The 15,854-nt window shown below is 42.5% G+C and overlaps 2 protein-coding genes across 5 annotated transcripts in view; both read right to left on the bottom strand.

Annotated features, from left to right (window-relative positions):
• Positions 1-430: 430 nt before the first annotated feature.
• On the bottom strand, positions 431-4,626 carry fhl1a (four and a half LIM domains 1a). Its single transcript, XM_008327682.3, has 6 exons — positions 4,339-4,626; positions 3,146-3,327; positions 2,526-2,703; positions 2,281-2,450; positions 2,021-2,207; positions 431-1,935 (listed from the first exon to the last, which is right to left on the bottom strand). Exons 1-6 carry the CDS (start codon positions 4,358-4,360, stop codon positions 1,781-1,783), a joined length of 894 nt encoding a protein of 297 aa, XP_008325904.1. The 5' UTR covers positions 4,361-4,626; the 3' UTR covers positions 431-1,780.
• A 1,608-nt stretch (positions 4,627-6,234) lies between these two features.
• The window catches only part of slc9a6a (solute carrier family 9 member A6a), a 13,935-nt gene continuing 4,315 nt past the window's right edge, over positions 6,235-15,854 (bottom strand). The window contains exons 2-18 of one of the 4 annotated variants that reach the window (XM_008327683.3): positions 13,880-14,165; positions 13,346-13,545; positions 13,139-13,216; positions 12,962-13,038; positions 12,721-12,833; positions 12,545-12,650; positions 12,279-12,362; positions 11,607-11,748; positions 11,383-11,488; positions 10,827-10,915; positions 10,625-10,738; positions 10,395-10,506; positions 8,333-8,486; positions 8,229-8,259; positions 8,057-8,142; positions 7,794-7,899; positions 6,235-7,715 (exon numbers count right to left, since the gene is read on the bottom strand). In XM_008327683.3, coding sequence (XP_008325905.1) covers positions 7,464-7,715; positions 7,794-7,899; positions 8,057-8,142; positions 8,229-8,259; positions 8,333-8,486; positions 10,395-10,506; positions 10,625-10,738; positions 10,827-10,915; positions 11,383-11,488; positions 11,607-11,748; positions 12,279-12,362; positions 12,545-12,650; positions 12,721-12,833; positions 12,962-13,038; positions 13,139-13,216; positions 13,346-13,545; positions 13,880-14,165 — 2,136 coding nt within the window. In that variant the 3' untranslated portion in view covers positions 6,235-7,463. Of the gene's footprint in view, positions 7,716-7,793; positions 7,900-8,056; positions 8,143-8,228; positions 8,260-8,332; positions 8,487-8,775; positions 9,636-10,394; positions 10,507-10,624; positions 10,739-10,826; positions 10,916-11,382; positions 11,489-11,606; positions 11,749-12,278; positions 12,363-12,544; positions 12,651-12,720; positions 12,834-12,961; positions 13,039-13,138; positions 13,217-13,345; positions 13,546-13,879; positions 14,595-15,854 lie in introns of those variants that run through there. The other 3 variants (XM_008327684.3, XR_003051912.1, XM_025063004.1) reach the window with 3 other exon arrangements.

The following is a 15,854-nucleotide window of genomic DNA, read 5'->3' as shown; positions in this document are numbered from 1 at the left end:
TTTAAAGTTCATTATTGTTTGTAAATCAGTATTAGACACAGGAAGTGTCAGCTGACATCTGAAAAGAAATACATTGACCAAACTAATTTGAATGATGTTTTTTATTCAGGATTTTAATCTGAATAAAGTTTACTTGAGTTTTTTTTTCTTAATGGATGTTTGATTCTAAAACAAAAAATGTGAAATTTTCCTTAAAATGGTTGGAACACAAGAAGAATTTGAAAAAAAAAAAGAATTTCATGAATTTCCACACTTTGTTTTGTTTGTTTTTCTAGTAAAATGTCTCTAGTAAAATTATTTGCACTGCAGGTCTAAGCAGAAGTGTGTGTGTGTGTGTGTGTTTCTGGAGTGAACTATGTGTTCTGCTGTTTGTAACTGAATCTGAATCTAAACCTGGACCTTAATAAACCTAAACTGTTACAATAAGAACAAATGTTAATGACTTTATTTTGCACATCAAAGCCAAGACTCATCAACTGTGTCCAACTCAACTTCAAACAAGAGGAATAACCAAACCTTGATGCTGTTTGTTAGATACTAGCGTTTCTAGCCAAGCAGAATTCTAAATTAGATTAACTTAACCCACAACAATAATTCCTCTAAAACAGAGTTCTCAAACTCCCAGCCAAAGAGCAACTTCTGGCCTACAAACCCCCAACATCTGTCCATGTAATTTATACAATTATTTTTAATAACCAAAAAAGAACATTTGAACCCAACTAATCCAAGGTACTGCAGTATTTCAGGTATGAAGAACTTAATTAGTAAGGTTTTCTCGAGGTTTAAAAAACAGGGTTTGTACATTTTGAAAAAAAAAAAAAAACTATGTGGGTTAAAAAAAGCGTGCATAGCAAGGTGCAGATGAGATCAAGGGATAACTCGCTACTAACAGCCAATCACAATGCAGGGAAGGTGCACCTTCAACAGACGTTTGACATCTCTAACATCGGGAGGCAGCATTGATGAGCCTAGCTACATATACAAGCTAAGATACATTTACGCCTCGTGAATTCATTACAGAACACAATGACATATACCTTACCTTATATCAGTGTTGCTTTAACCAGGCATGTCCAAACAGCTCCACAAAGTCCCAGTGGCTGCAGGTTTTCTTTCCAATGAAGCAGCAGCACACCAGACTTTAATCACCTCGTCTCAGTCTTCTGACAGCTGATTGGTCAAACTGTGCGCTCTTGGTTGATTGGAACAAAAACCTGTAGCCATACAGCCCTTTGAAGAATGACTTTAGACATGCCTGCTTTAAACAAATCAATCATTAGGCCTGTTTTTTGACATTTCCACTGTGGTCATTTTAAATAGTTTAATTCCTATATTCCATATGTGTATAGTAGAAAGTTGCTGCCAAGTCATGGAAAAGTCATGGAATTTGTTGGTGAAAATTTGTATGAACCCTGAAAAACACAAAACATTTGTACTATTTAAAAATGTATACCAAAGTAATTTGAAAGGTAAACTGACAGTCAATGACATCTGTGTCCGTTTTTTAAAAGCAAAAATGTCAAAAAATATTTGGACTTGATTCTTGAATGATTGTATTTTACAGCATTTCTGATTAACATAATTAACAACAGGAACATCTCTGATGTGACCCTCCAATGAGATGACAGCAGAATGTGTGGCTCTCAGCCCAGTGGAGTTTAAAACCCTGGTCTAAAACCTCAAGCTCCCATGAAAAGAAATTATTCACCAAAACTGACATGATTTCTATTTTTTACATTTTAGTTTTTGTTTGAGGTGCCACAGTGACAAATGTGCTGATTCACAGCTTCTTGGCGCAGTCAGGGCAGTAGATGTTATCACCACTGATGACGAAGCGCTTGTTGGCCAATGAGAGGCTGCACCTCTTACAGGTGAAGCAGTATTCATGCCAGGCGTAGCCTTCGTAGTTCACCACATTGGTGCCATGTCCGAACCCTGTGTAAACAGAAAGGTTCATGTTCTTTCAGACTACAGCAGGAAGTTTGTTGGAACCTCAACAGCAGTTTTTAGTTACGCTCACCTGTGATTGGGTTTTTGCAGCCATGGCATTTTTTGGCCACATCAGTCTTGTAGCAGTCAACGCAGTAAACATTGTTCTCGTGTGAAGTGAAACGGGCTTCGGCCAGAGGTTTACGACAGGTGCGACACACGAAGCAGTCGGAATGCCAGGGCTGCTCCTGGTAGCTGATGCCTCCAGAGGTGATGGGCTGTGGGGGAACAGAGACAGATTCATTCACCAACTGTCAAACCGTTCATTTACGGACCTACTTGTTTTCCTACCTGTTTGCAGTGGAAACACTTCTTGGCAAACTTCTTGTCGTGACAGCCAGAGCAGTAAACGTCCTCACCTTTAGTCAGGAAGCTCTTCGTGCCAATTGGCTGCTTACAGTCAAAGCAGGTGAAACAGTCTTCATGCCAGACTTTATTCTTGTATTCCACGCTCTTGGTTCCTGGACAAATATTTCAGGTCAGTTTGTTTACTGCGCATCTGCAACACAGATCATGAGAGAGGAGGCCACGCTCACCAGGCATCACCACTTTGTAACAACCCTGGCAACGGTTTCCATCCTCACGAGCGCCACATTTGCCACACATAATTTTCCCATCATCCCTTGCGCTAAATGGCTCACTGGCCAAAGGTTTGTAGCACTTAGCGCAGCGGAAACAGTCCTCGTGCCAGTAACGGTTCTTGTGGTGCAGCTCCTGGGAGAGAATAAGGAAATTACAGTAGTTTATTTCATTCATTTTTATAGGATTTTTATCATATTTTTTCTGTTGTTAATGATTGAGAAAAAATGAAAAACTAACATTTTTTTCAATATTCAAAAAATAATTTTTAATGATCATTTTTAGTAATTTACTGTATTAATAGCACAATTGTAAACCTTTGTGTAAATGTTTATTGATCCTAAAATCTTAGAAATACAGAGTTAGGGTTCGCAACAGCAGTGGTAATTCTACACAAGACCAGTACCAAATAAAGAGAAATACTATTAGAAATACTATTATTTTAAGACTTAACAACAGTCTTGAAGCTTTGGTTGACTACTTACTCATTTCTCAGTGTTTCTTAGATGTTTGAGAAAATAAAAAGAGTAATTATTAATTATTAATTTAAAAACTTAAGTCATTTTCACTCTTTCACCTTTGCATCTGCACCAATTGGTCGCTTGCATTCGGCGCAGGTGTTGGCGCAGAGCTTGTCGAAACACTTGACGCACATGTGTTTGTCGTCCTTCTTCACGTACTTCTTCCCATGTAGTTTGTCGCGACAGTAGTAGCAGTCGAAGCGCTCGGTCATGGTGGCGGTCAGGTAGCTCCTGGGACCTGAGGACAGAAAATCAGAGCGGGACCTCACAGTTTCAGGCTGTTGTTTACAACTTAAACCACATGGGGACGACATTGCTATATTAGCGCAAATGTACAGACGTATAACTCGTGATGAAATAAATAACAGAGAGCTCAGTAGAAGTGGAATGTGGTCCCTGTGGCAGCTGTTAGTGGCGGGTTGCTCCTAGAAACCCGGAAAACATTTATGGACTCGGCAGCTGTTAGCCTGTAATATGTTCCACCGTTAGTCCGGTACGGAATGTGGATGGATGAGGACCTGGATCTTCAGCAACTGTAGACATCTTCCCAAGCTCCACCCACTTTTAAAGTTGCCAATGACACCCCCTGTGCTGTGGTCTATTTTGGTTAGAGTCCAGAAACTATTTAAAGACAAAGGAGGAGGATGTGGACTGATGAAAACCAGGACCTGAATTACTATTGTGGTTCCAGTCCAAACGGGTGACAGCTGCTACTGTCAACAGATCTGGTTCGTTCAGAGTCACGTGATTGGACCAGGTTCTTCCCTCTGGACATGGTGAAAGGTCACATGGTGACTATGACATGAGAAGTGGAGTCAAGATGAAGTGCGGCTCTATCACAGCATACATCCATCCATCCATCCATCCATCCATCCATCCATCAAGTGTGGGCTGGATCTGCACTTACATGGTATCACAATCACACATATATGCACACACACATACACACACACATATACTCACACACACACGTACAAACATTTACACACACTCTAGACACAGGTCTTTCAGGGGAATTAAGCGTTGTGTTTCAATGTGACCAACTGAAAAACTGTGGTTAAATAAAAAGGTAAAACCACAACAACCACAACAACAGTCACCATAACTCCACCCGACTTCACACCAAAACCGTATTAATGGAGAAAATAAGCAAGGTTTTTACAGAAACTTCCATCTTAAAAAAAGAAGTTTTGCAGTTGGTCTGGTCCAGTCTGGTTCAGTCTGGTCCAGTCTTGTCCAGTCTTGTTACCTGAGTGTTTGTAGAAGGTCATGTTTGGTTCCAGTTGGTGAAGATGAAACAAAACAGAGAACAGGGAGTTGGACCGACAACAGCAGCATCACAGAAGATCAGAGCCTCTGTTTATACCCATCTGTGACACACACACACACACACACAGACTCTGACTCAAAGTCCAAATCCAACCTTCAGTCCTTTTTAGGACATGAGTCCAGGACCAAGGGGACGTTGTCGAGGGACAGATGAATGGATTCCACACATGTGACATCAGTCGGAAAAAAAAGGCCGGCTGAAGGTTGAACAAAAGGTCTTCAACATCAAACCTTTAAACATCAATAATCAGCAGCCTGAGCATTAGTTTAACGTCACTGACGATAACTCTGGTCAAATTTGGCAATGCAGATAGGAGCGCCCCCTGCTGTCACATCTTTTCAGCCCTGTAGCTCAAAAGTCTCAGCTCTGAGGCACAGAGGGTTTTACTGCTTTATATCATAGTTATAGCACTGTCTTACCACAAGGTGTCTCTTATGTCTGATGACTGACATGAATCTGATCGAGCCTGGTGATAAGATGTTGTTTGATTGGTTTCTTTCATCAATTCCCTTGATTTAAAACATGAAACNCCAATGGCTGAAGGTAGATAAGAAACAGAAATCTGTCCTTAAAAAAGGTAAAGATTTTTTTTAATTCTATATTTAGGAGAATGTTTTCAAAACTTGTGTCTAGTCCAAAGTTGGACCTGGACCCAGACCCACTGTGGTTTTCATTTAGTCCAGTGTTGACGCACTGACGTAGATTAACAAGAACACATGAAACTTTAACCTGAAAAGGGATCCCATAATAACCAGCACATCATATCACATCATATCTCATGTCACCAATCTTATATGATGAAGATACTAATGTACTTCTCTGAGGGTTTTTTGAACCAATTGGAATTATTTTGGCCAACAGCCACTTTTTGCTGATTCTGACTTTTGTAGCTTTTGATTTCATTCAATTGACAGAATATTAAAAAAGTGGAGCGTTGATGCATTTTTTTTTAATCTAAAAACTGCACTGCACTCAATCACAGGTTCTCTGTTCAGTTCAACTTTGACGACTGAAATAAAACTGCAATGTTCTCTAAAACAAAACAGAAACATTTCTGCTTGATATTTTTTTGTTTTTGTTGTTGATGTTTTACTTTTTTGGACGAAGAAATATTCATGTTTATGTTATTATTCATGTTCCTGAATGACCAACAGACACGGGTCAGGGTTCAGGATGATTTTGGACTCACCACCCCGTGGGCAGCCCTCCATGTCAGGTCTGTCCGGATCTGCTCCTGTCATCAAAAAGGAGGCCAAAGTGAGTCTGCAAAAAAAAAAGGAAAGAAAAAGTTTTCACATCAACATGAATCTCTAACAGCTGACATCTTGTCTTCTTCTTCTTACTTTGTCTTTGTTGGCTAACAGAGGCAACACGGCAGCCAGACGTTGAACAATCGCAGAGATTCTGAGCTCATGTTTGAGCTGAAAGAGATGGATGAGTTAGTGGCGCTGTCATTGGTGTGGAACCCCAGGGCTAGTTCGAATCCCGGTTAGGGCAGTTGGTACCTTCTGGTGGACTCACCACCCGCAGGAAGGTTTAGGGGGGTTGGTACGGTGCAATGTGATTTGGGTGGCGACTGCTGCCCCCGCGACCCGGTAACGGATAAGCAGATGAAAATGGATGGATGGATGGATGGTGATGAATGAGTTCTGAGGACAGAATCTCAGGACAAGAGCCTAGAGATGAAGCGAAGGCTTCAAATCTCTTTTCACACAGGTCGGTGTCGGTGGGTCGGTGTGTGTGAGTCAGATCAAGGATCTTCATTATCTCCACCCACAACTTTTGCAACCAGGAAAAAAAATGTAAAATCCTGACTTGGATGAACTGGTTTATTTTATGTGGACATGCAAATGAGAGAGAATTTAAACCAACTTTAACAAACAATCACTCATTAGTCGGTATCTTACGACACCACCTTCAAAGGTCAAAGGTTATCCCAGCTCAACATTTAGAGCTAAAAAAATATCCTTTGAAAGATATTTCATATTTTCTGATTTTAACATCAAATGTTAAAGAAAAGGAGCAGAAAGTTCTGGAATCTGAGTCAGATAACGAGTTGGTGAAGCTCCATGAAGAACAGTTCTGGAACTGTTTTCAAGAGGGCAGAGGTTCTCCTCTGAAGCGAAACAAACAAACATGGCTTCTGTTCTTCTTTATGACATCATTTTTCAGAGACAGGAATTAAAACAATCAATAATCAACAAAAGTGAAGCACTTTTCCCATAACCTCCAGAAACCAGATGTGAAATAAAAAAGCAGCATTTGATTTAACAAAAGACTTCCTTCAATAAAAACGGAATGAAAAAGGTAGTAATGCTACTGACCAGCAGGGGGAGACCCGATGTGCCTCATGGAGATCATTCTGTTTGGAACACTACAGTAAAATAAAGCTCCAGGTTTTGTTTGTTCTCAAGTCAGTTCTCTGACCTATCTGTCATTTTTTCCCTTTTCAAACATTTTATTTTAATGATGAAACTAAAAATAATAAAAATACTTCAACAAAGCTTTAAATGACTTTGTCAGAAATGGCAAACGCTTGCACTTTTTTCTGGTTTCTGTGTCACAGTTAAAGCTCAAAGAATTCTTGGGAAAATCCTAACCTTCACTATTTCATTCCTTGCTGCTTGGGTTCTAACAAGTTCACCTCCAGGAGTGGTCCAGTTCCAGTCTCCAGTCCTTAAACCAGGATCTCCAGGCACTTATTGAAACCAAACAGATGAAGGTTTCTGACAAAGACAGAAGGCAGAACAGCATCTGTGCTCCAGGCTTCACTTCAAAAACCACCTGGAAATCCTACACAACCCCATCCTCAGCTCCTTTCACCTGCTCACCATCACCAGATGTGAGTGTGAGAAAAACCCAGAAAAATCGAAAAATGTCTGGATTTAGGACAAACGTGCAGAAGCATGAAAGAAGCACTATGAGGTAGAGATGTAATAATCTTCCACCAGAGGGAGCTGTGAAGGAAGGACGAAGAGGAGGAGCATGAAGAAGCTGACACAGGTGCTGGTCTTCTCCAAGTCCAGCCCAGGTCTTTTTGTTCTTCAGGGTGAAGGTCTGCTGAAGGTGGGCTCCGAGTCATCCATGGGCAGAACCAGGCGGGTTCCTCTCATCACCAGCTCATGGTCTCCATATGTTAATTCTCTGTCCAAATCTTCAGATGTGGAACCAGGGGCTCCAGCAGTGGTGTGGCCCCCCAAGGCATCAGTGCTGATGGTGACGTCACCATAGGTGAGGCTGAGGTCCCGGTCGGACAGGATCAGGTCAGAGTCATCGTCCTTCAGCTCCCCTTCATTCTAAACAGAAAAAAAAGACAGAGGTTAGTGTGACCAGAACTGTGGGTCACTAATTTATTCACTGAAATGACCTCTGACCTCAAAGGCCTGTGGGCTAGTCAGGAAGTGGGCCAAGGGTCCACAGCAAGGGGGTAGTGTTGCAGTCAAAGGGGGGCCACTGTGGGTCAGGATGGGCTTCAGGTAACTGAAGAAGTCGAGTTAAAGAATTCACAAACCTTAGGTGGACAAATACTCCCTCTGCTGGCTGACATGCGGAGCTGCGTTAGGATGATGTGTCAGCAAGTAAAGCAAACATTTGAACATTTTTGAATTTCTCTAAGGTTCTTTCCTCTGCAGGATACTTGTGGTCAAAGTTGTACCAGATCCTGAAGAGCCAGACACTCTCCTGTTTGGTGCTTCTTCTCTCTGAACCCTCACTGAAGCTCATCTGTAATCCAAACCCAAACTAGTTTTAATGACGCTCCCTCCTCCAACGTTTGAGCACGTTTTTAGATGTGGTTTATTTGAACTCACAGAGTTATCCTGATCAGCATCCACACCCACTCTGGAACAGATGAGCCACAGTTAATCAATGTTGTCTGTCTGATCAATTGATAATTGATCATTGGTGAATGTACCGTATGTGTTGGCAGGACAACATCTGTGTGGTCCCTCCTCCACAGATCCACACGGTGAAGAAGACAATGAGCAGCGTGGTAGAAAACATCATCTGACGAGCATACGTGGCTGTATCTCTGATGGACAGGGCAAAGGTCATGGCTCCACGTAGCCCTGAGCAGAGAGAGAGGGAGGGAGGGAGGGAAGGAGGGAGGGAGGGAGGGGGGGAGGGAAGGAGGGAGGGAGGGAGGGAAGGAGGGAGGGAGGGAGGGAAGGAGGGAGGGAGGGAGGGAAGGAGGGAGGGAGGGAGGGGAGAAAGGGAGGGTGGAAGGGAGGTAGTAAGTGAGTGAGTGAGTGAGAAGAGAGAGAACCACACAAACAACTCAACTCAGAGTGCCCTGATTCAAAGATGTTGGTGGGTCTGTCTGACTGTCTGTCTGTTGTCGAATCGTAGGAACCATTTCCTGTTTCCTGCCTTAGAGCAGACCAGAGTCTGTTTCGAAGTTGCTCTTCAGCTGGTCTCCTGGAGGGGCTGAGAGGCATCCTGTCTTCCTCCTCCTCCAGGGTGACACGTTTAGAGCCAACAACAGATTCCTCCCTTTTTAATCAGTCAGTTGGCATTCTTTGCCTTGATGCCCCCGGACACAGGGGGCAGCAGAGAAGATAATGCTAGATGCTAGTTCCAGTCTTGTTCCAGATGTGGCTCAGTGCTTAAGGAAGTAGACTTGGGCCAGAAAGGTTTCAAGTTCAAGTCCACCAGCTGCACCACAGAGGTGCTCTGAGAAAGGCACCGTCCCCACACTGCTGCCCCTGCTGACTGTTGTGATGGGTTAAAAGCAGAGGTCACATTTCATTGTGTGTGCAGCTGTCTCACAAAACATTTAATTTACTGTCCCATGTGACACATTCACCCCACTGATACTGACAGGACATACTGACAGCAGGTGCTTGTTCTTCCTGATCAGACGAGCAATCTCACACACACACACACACTTCTTTAATGTGATCTGCCCATCAGATAGTGATGAGAGGAGAACTCACTCGCAGGTTTTCCACTGTGGCCTTCAGGTCGCTCCTTAACCCTGCTTTGTTATTTGGCCAGTAGCAGACCTCTTCAGTGGGGATGAGGTTGTCAATCCAAAACGCCGACAGTGCACTCAGAGACAGTCAGTCGGATCCCCAGCACCATTTCCTCACTCTCCTTACTGTGACTGGCTGCCGCCGGACCCCAGGCAAGACTAGGACGTGGTCTGACGTGCCCAGTGGAGGCAAGGCACTGCAGCGGTTCACAACCTGAACCTTTGTGTACAGCGGGTCCAAAGTCTTATATTCACGGGTGGTAGAAGGTTGGGAGTGTGGATGAGGGAAATGTAGTTAAAGTCAAATTAATAAAGTGAATTATTTGTCATTGTGACACAGCACTGCACACAAAGAAATGTGACCTCTGCTTTTAACCCATCACCACAGTCAGCAGAGGGCAGCAGTGTGTGGGCACGGTCCCAAGCTCAGAGGACCTCAGTGGTAACTTGGCAGCTGGTGGACTTGAACCTGAAACCTTCTGGACCCAAGTCCACCTGCCGAGCCACCACTGCCCCAACTGTGATGATGACGAAGGCTCCAGGATCTTTTGTTTGCAGCCCTGCAGTCACAGTGACATCACACCCTGCTTCTGAGTTTCCATAAGGGGAATGTAAACAGTAACAGCAACAACACTTAAATTCCCTCAGTAAAATTCCCTCTCCTTAGCTCCAGGAGAGTGGAATACCTCAGGGCCGTCGGCTGGTCGTGGGGGTAAACAATGCTGGTGCTGTTGCAGGCATGGCCCCCAGTAATCCAGAGAAACCAGTGTAGTGAATGCAAGAAACTTTCATTGTGAAGTGTACAGTGTAAAATAAATACAAAAATAAAGATGAAAAAACACACAAACTTAATAAAAGTGGCAGAGCTACTACAACAGGCTGCCATCTTAATATCATTATTATATTTAAATGTAATTTAAATCATTTAAATGAATTAAATTAACTAATTAAAAACAATTTAATTAATTAATTATTTCAAATTAAATCTGGGGTTTGTTCTGACCTGCAAACATCATCATGTGCTGAAAGTTGGACCTGATTTTGTTTCTTCGTCCCAGATTCAGGAGAAACGATAGTGGATAGATGTTCGCTGCTCTTCCCAGAAACACGGCCACCTGCAGGTAGTTAAGGCAAACAGAACCAGAACCACACCAATACCTGTGTAGACCAGATCAAACTACAAAGACAGAGAATAAAACATCAAATTCAAGATCAGCTTCACTCCAAAGATACAAAAGCTCCAACAATGAACATGGGATTGAAGACGTGGTTCTGGAAGGTGAAGAGCGTGAGACCCATGTAGGAGAAGATGAAGTTCTCTGCCAAGAAGTCCAGGAGTTCAAAAAGCTGTGAAACAAACAAGAGGAAGAGAATTTCCAGATGAGTAACAAGATCCTGCGTCAGTAGTCGTGATGATGAGCTCAGCATGTCTGACCTGTTTGGTCCGGTCCTGAGACTCTGGAGACAGGTTGTTGTAGGTGTAGTGAGCCTGAGTGATTCCACAGAACAGGACGGCTACCACACCTGGAAAAAAAATAGGGGCGGGGGGTCGGGAGGGCACTTAAGACCACGACAATAGGTATGATAATAATATTGATCAAATATTTTATTATAGTTAGGGAGATTAATCAATTCAAATTTTCATCTGATTAATCACAGGGTAGCTGAGAATGAATCAAGATTAATCACAATCTTAATCTACAGTATCATGTAATCCAAATGGAATTATTAATATAGAAAAATGTCAAGAGGATTAGGTAAAAGTATAACGCAAATCCTACCAAACCAGGTAATAATGTACATTAGTTTGATAGTGTTGCTGTATTTTACTCCTATTATGAAACGACAGTTTGACAGAGAACATACTGTAGAGGGCAGTATAAATAACACAATACCAATAAAACAGCATCATGCTGTTTCTATTATTTGACTATTTAACTCCTACTACACACTATGCGTGTGCTGTACGTGTGTCTGTGTGTGCGCTTCACCAGTGAATCCACAGGCCTCTGCCAGCAGAAATGTACTCCAGGACATGAGAAAAAAAAGTGCCGTCTCCAGCAGCTGGAAGTCTCTCAGTTTGGTGAATTTGGTGACGTTCAAAACAAACAGTTAAAGATGGAACAACCTGTTGTCAAATCTACACAGTTACAACAACAAACACTGTGATGGTTCCACCATTTTACAGGAATACATGAATGAATGTGAAGGATATGAGTGCAGTCACGATGCCTGTGGCCACGCCCAGAGCAAACGAGCCGCTGAAGACACCGAGAAACATTCCAAAGGATTTCAACAACGCCATTACTTCAAACGTGTGACTGTTGTCTCCTGCAGGCTGATAGGCCACGATGGAGCTGGAGGAACAGGAAAGACACAGAGACACGTTCACACAAACTGGCCCGACCACAGAGTAGAATCACCCTGCCAATGAACACCACCACCCCCACTCCACCCCAACCCACCCCACTCCACCAAGACCAACCAGGGCAATAGTTGAGGTAGATTCTGTAACATATTGATATTTACTACAAAATATTTTATATTATCAAACTTGGCATTATGGCTTCATGGGCGTGGTCACCACTTATGGACCACGTATTGTGTGTGTGTATGTGTGTGTGATCTGAACTTCTGGTCAGACCAGCTAAAAATGTGGCTGCAGTATGAATCTTTACCATTAGATGTAACTAAATCTTATACAGTGTACCACAACCTCATCCAGTCACCAATGTTATTCTTTGATAACAAACATGTGAGTCACATGACCAGCCTGGGACAAACCACTGACTGAATCTTTTAACACCTTTCATTGATTGGAGTAAAATCAAATGGCAGTGATTGGCCCGTTCTCCCACAACACCAGAACATTCTGTTGGTATTGTACTTGTTGTAGCCGTTGAATGAGTTGTTTACAGCTTCTCCATTAAGACGGGACCATGTGCTGGGATCGGCACCACTATCTATAATTCTGTAGGAAAAATGTCAGTGTAGAAGAGTTAACTGGAATTATTTGCAGTTTGAGCCAACCCACAAACAGAAGCAGCTGAAAGCTAATGATGAAGCTCATTAGCATTTTCAGAGTCAGCAGCATTATTAGCTTCACCCTAACTTAGATTTAATAATGAGTGACATCACCGGCAGAGAACTTACGAGGACAGAACCACGGCCACTGCATCGTTAAGAACGCTCTCTCCAAACAGTAGGGCGTAGAGATCCACGTCCACCTGAAGCTCGTTGAAGATGGCCAGGACGGTGACTGTGAAGAGAAGAGAAGAAGACTGACATGACGAACACAACAACCTATGAAGGTTCAAACAAACACCTACCAGGATCTGTGGCTGAAACGATGGCTCCGAAAAAAAGGCAGTCAGTGAAAAAAAAGTCTCCGTCCAGCTGGCTGACCTGCTTCATCAGCACCACGCAGCCATACATCAGCATCCTTCAGAGAAGGAAGGGGCTTCGTTATCATTACTGTACATGATGATATGACTGGTCAGCCTATCAAGGAGATGAATGTTCTGATTGGTGGACTGCACAGATAAAAATTTACATTTTAGAAATATTTACCCAATAACAAAACAGGAAATAACCGTTCCCAGGAATGCATAGGCCAGGATAGATCCCATGTTCCGGAAAAAATGTCTCTGAAAGACAGAAGCAATGAAAATAGTCAATATTAATCACCATATTCACCAAGACGTCCTGAGGAAAAGGAAGGAAAAGGGGAAGTGAAACAAACAGTACCCTTTTTAAACTGTAGCCTGCGTGAAAGATGATCGGAGGCAGAAGAATGTTGAAGAACACTTCTGGGTCAAAGGTCACCTGAGACACAGACACCATGATGTAAAGACTGTCCCACATTAACATCACTCCTCTGTAGACCACCGTGGTGGTAGAGGCACCACAAACAACTGTTCGGGGGTCACTTCCTGTGACACCAGATCAACGTACCTTTCTCAGCATTTCATTATCAGCCACATCTTTAGCTTCGCTGGCACTGATTTCACCTTTGAGTGTGTACTCGTAGAACTTTCCACTGAAGTTGACCAGCAGCGTGGCCGGACTGACGTTGACTTGACAGCTCAACGTCACGTTGCTCACATCTCGGGGAACATGGATGCCATAGCGTAAGATCACACCCACTATTAAGCCTAGAAGAAGAGTTTAAAAAAAGGGGGGAGGGTGAAGGGCAAAAATATAAACACAGGGATGTAGTTCAAACTGGTAACAATGATGTTATAACTGGAGGAAGAGAGAAGCTGCCAGAGAACCAGACAACATGAATGACGAGGGTTTATGAACAGATGTTTCTGATTATTACTGTGTCTGATGTTAGTCATCAAGATTGTTTTCGTCTCTGATTGGCAGCGGCTCGTCGGTCGTTAGCGTCCCTAAATTCCTTGTACCAGATTGTTATCGTGATTGTCCTTTAGTTTTCAGTGGACCAGTCTGTTATTGTCTCTCGAGGGATTATTAGTGTCTCACCGTAAATCATGGCCAGGCCAGTCTCGTGCAGGAAGCGGAAGCGGCGGTGTTTGAAGAGCCAAATAGTGAGGATGGTAAGAGTGAGGAGAAGGATAAAGATGAGAAGATCAGCGCTGTCCTGCCTGTGGCTTTCTTCAGCCTTCTTCTCGGTCACGATTGTGTTCTCCATGTTCTCCATCTGCTCCTCTGATGTTTTGCACACACAGATGCTGACGGACAGCGAGACGAGAAGCAACAACAGGAGCGTCTTCGTCTTCCGCCAGGCGGCGCTGCACTTCCGCGCCATCTGTTAGCGAGAAGAAAATGTTCTCAGGATGTGAGAGAAGAAAAGACTGCAGTGATCTAGAAGACGCTACAGACGAGCTCAGAAAGGCACGGCTTCACACCCGGAAGTGAAATAGAATTTCCCATGAAGTCGAAGGTGAAATTCAAATTAAAAGCACCACGTATGACTGTATTTGTGACGGCCAGCCATAAATCAACAATATTATCCTTTTTAAACCAAACGAGGTTTTGATGGAAATAGAAATGAGAAACCGTCTTTAATCTCGCAGCATTTTGACGGATGTTTATAGAACTTAGGGTGAAATGCTTTTGTTCTGACATCGCTAGTTTCCAAAGACCGGGACAGAAAATAAAATCGCATTTTGAACGAACAATGAAAATTAAATCACAGCGGTCACATGACAGCCACACTCATTTCCGCTTCATAAACATCTTGACATTGAATGTAACATATTTGGATTTATAATGTCAATGAAAAAACAACAGTAGTAGCTCACACAACTGCTACAAAATAATATGTTACTAATAATTTATACAAAGTCACGACAGAAAATGTTGAAGTTAAAAAATATTATATATATATATATATATATACTGCTAGAATAGTTGCAAATATTTGGTAATAAAATGAAGGCTTAAAGGAGTTTGCTGAGAAGATGTTTTTCGGGAATCCAACAAATTAACATCAGTGACTTCTGCAAGACCTTCTTGTCCTTAGGTTCAAATCCGAGCATCATTTCCAGACACAGGAGTCAAGGTCTATCAGGTCAATGTACCTGTGCTGCTCATAATCTCTGTGGCTTCTTTACCTCCACAGCTCCTCTATAGTCTGACCGCGGTCCTGCAGTTCATTATCATCTGAACACCGAGTTCACTGATCCTCTTAGAAATCAACGGAAAGATTGTGTTGAACGTGGTTTGTGACATCACCGCAGATGCAGCTCTGCAGTGATGTCATGGTGTTTACACAAATACATTAAACAACATAAGGCACTCATTTCAATATTTGACAATAATTTATTGTAATCAGTCATAATTTTAAAGAACTTTGATAAATACGCGTTTTCTTCAGCTGAAGTAGTGTGGAAAGTCAAAAAAGACTGAATTCAAAAACCCGTAAGAACTAAATAAATTAAGACGGTATTAAATACTGCACAGTCATAATAATAAAGTTTAAAAAGTTGTTTTTCCCTGTACTATTCTTGTATGTTCTTCACAGAGTTTTCACAATTTGATGCTTAAAATCAAGCCAATCAACTGGAGACGAGTTACAGCAACAGCTGCTTTAGTGGTATGAGTGTTGGCTTTACTTCACATCTATTGCACAAAATTCTTCCTTAAAATAAGAAAAGATCACAGCTGTGAGTTCCACTTTCAGGAGCTGACAACACAAGTTGACAACATTGAAGGGTCAGAGTTAGGGCAGTTAGGGTTAGGGCATGTAGGTAATTCAGGTTCCTTGTGTCTTTCTTTGTTAGTATTCTCAGAGCCTTTAGACGTTGGTTCTTGTCCTCTGCTGCTGTGTAGTGACCAATAAAGTTGTCCTTATGCCCCCCCACCCCACACCCACAGGCACATGTCCTACCACTACACCACAGTGAGTCAATCTAAACTAGCATCATTGTGCACATATCACTTTTCATAAAAGTCACTTTTAACTCACTAAAGATTTGATTTTTCACATTTGTTT

The sequence above is a fragment of the Cynoglossus semilaevis genome, chromosome 15 (genome assembly GCF_000523025.1).
Source record: "Cynoglossus semilaevis isolate Cse_v1.0 chromosome 15, Cse_v1.0, whole genome shotgun sequence".
Taxonomy (NCBI): domain Eukaryota; kingdom Metazoa; phylum Chordata; class Actinopteri; order Pleuronectiformes; family Cynoglossidae; genus Cynoglossus; species Cynoglossus semilaevis.
This window is presented reverse-complemented; position numbering and strand designations above follow the sequence as displayed.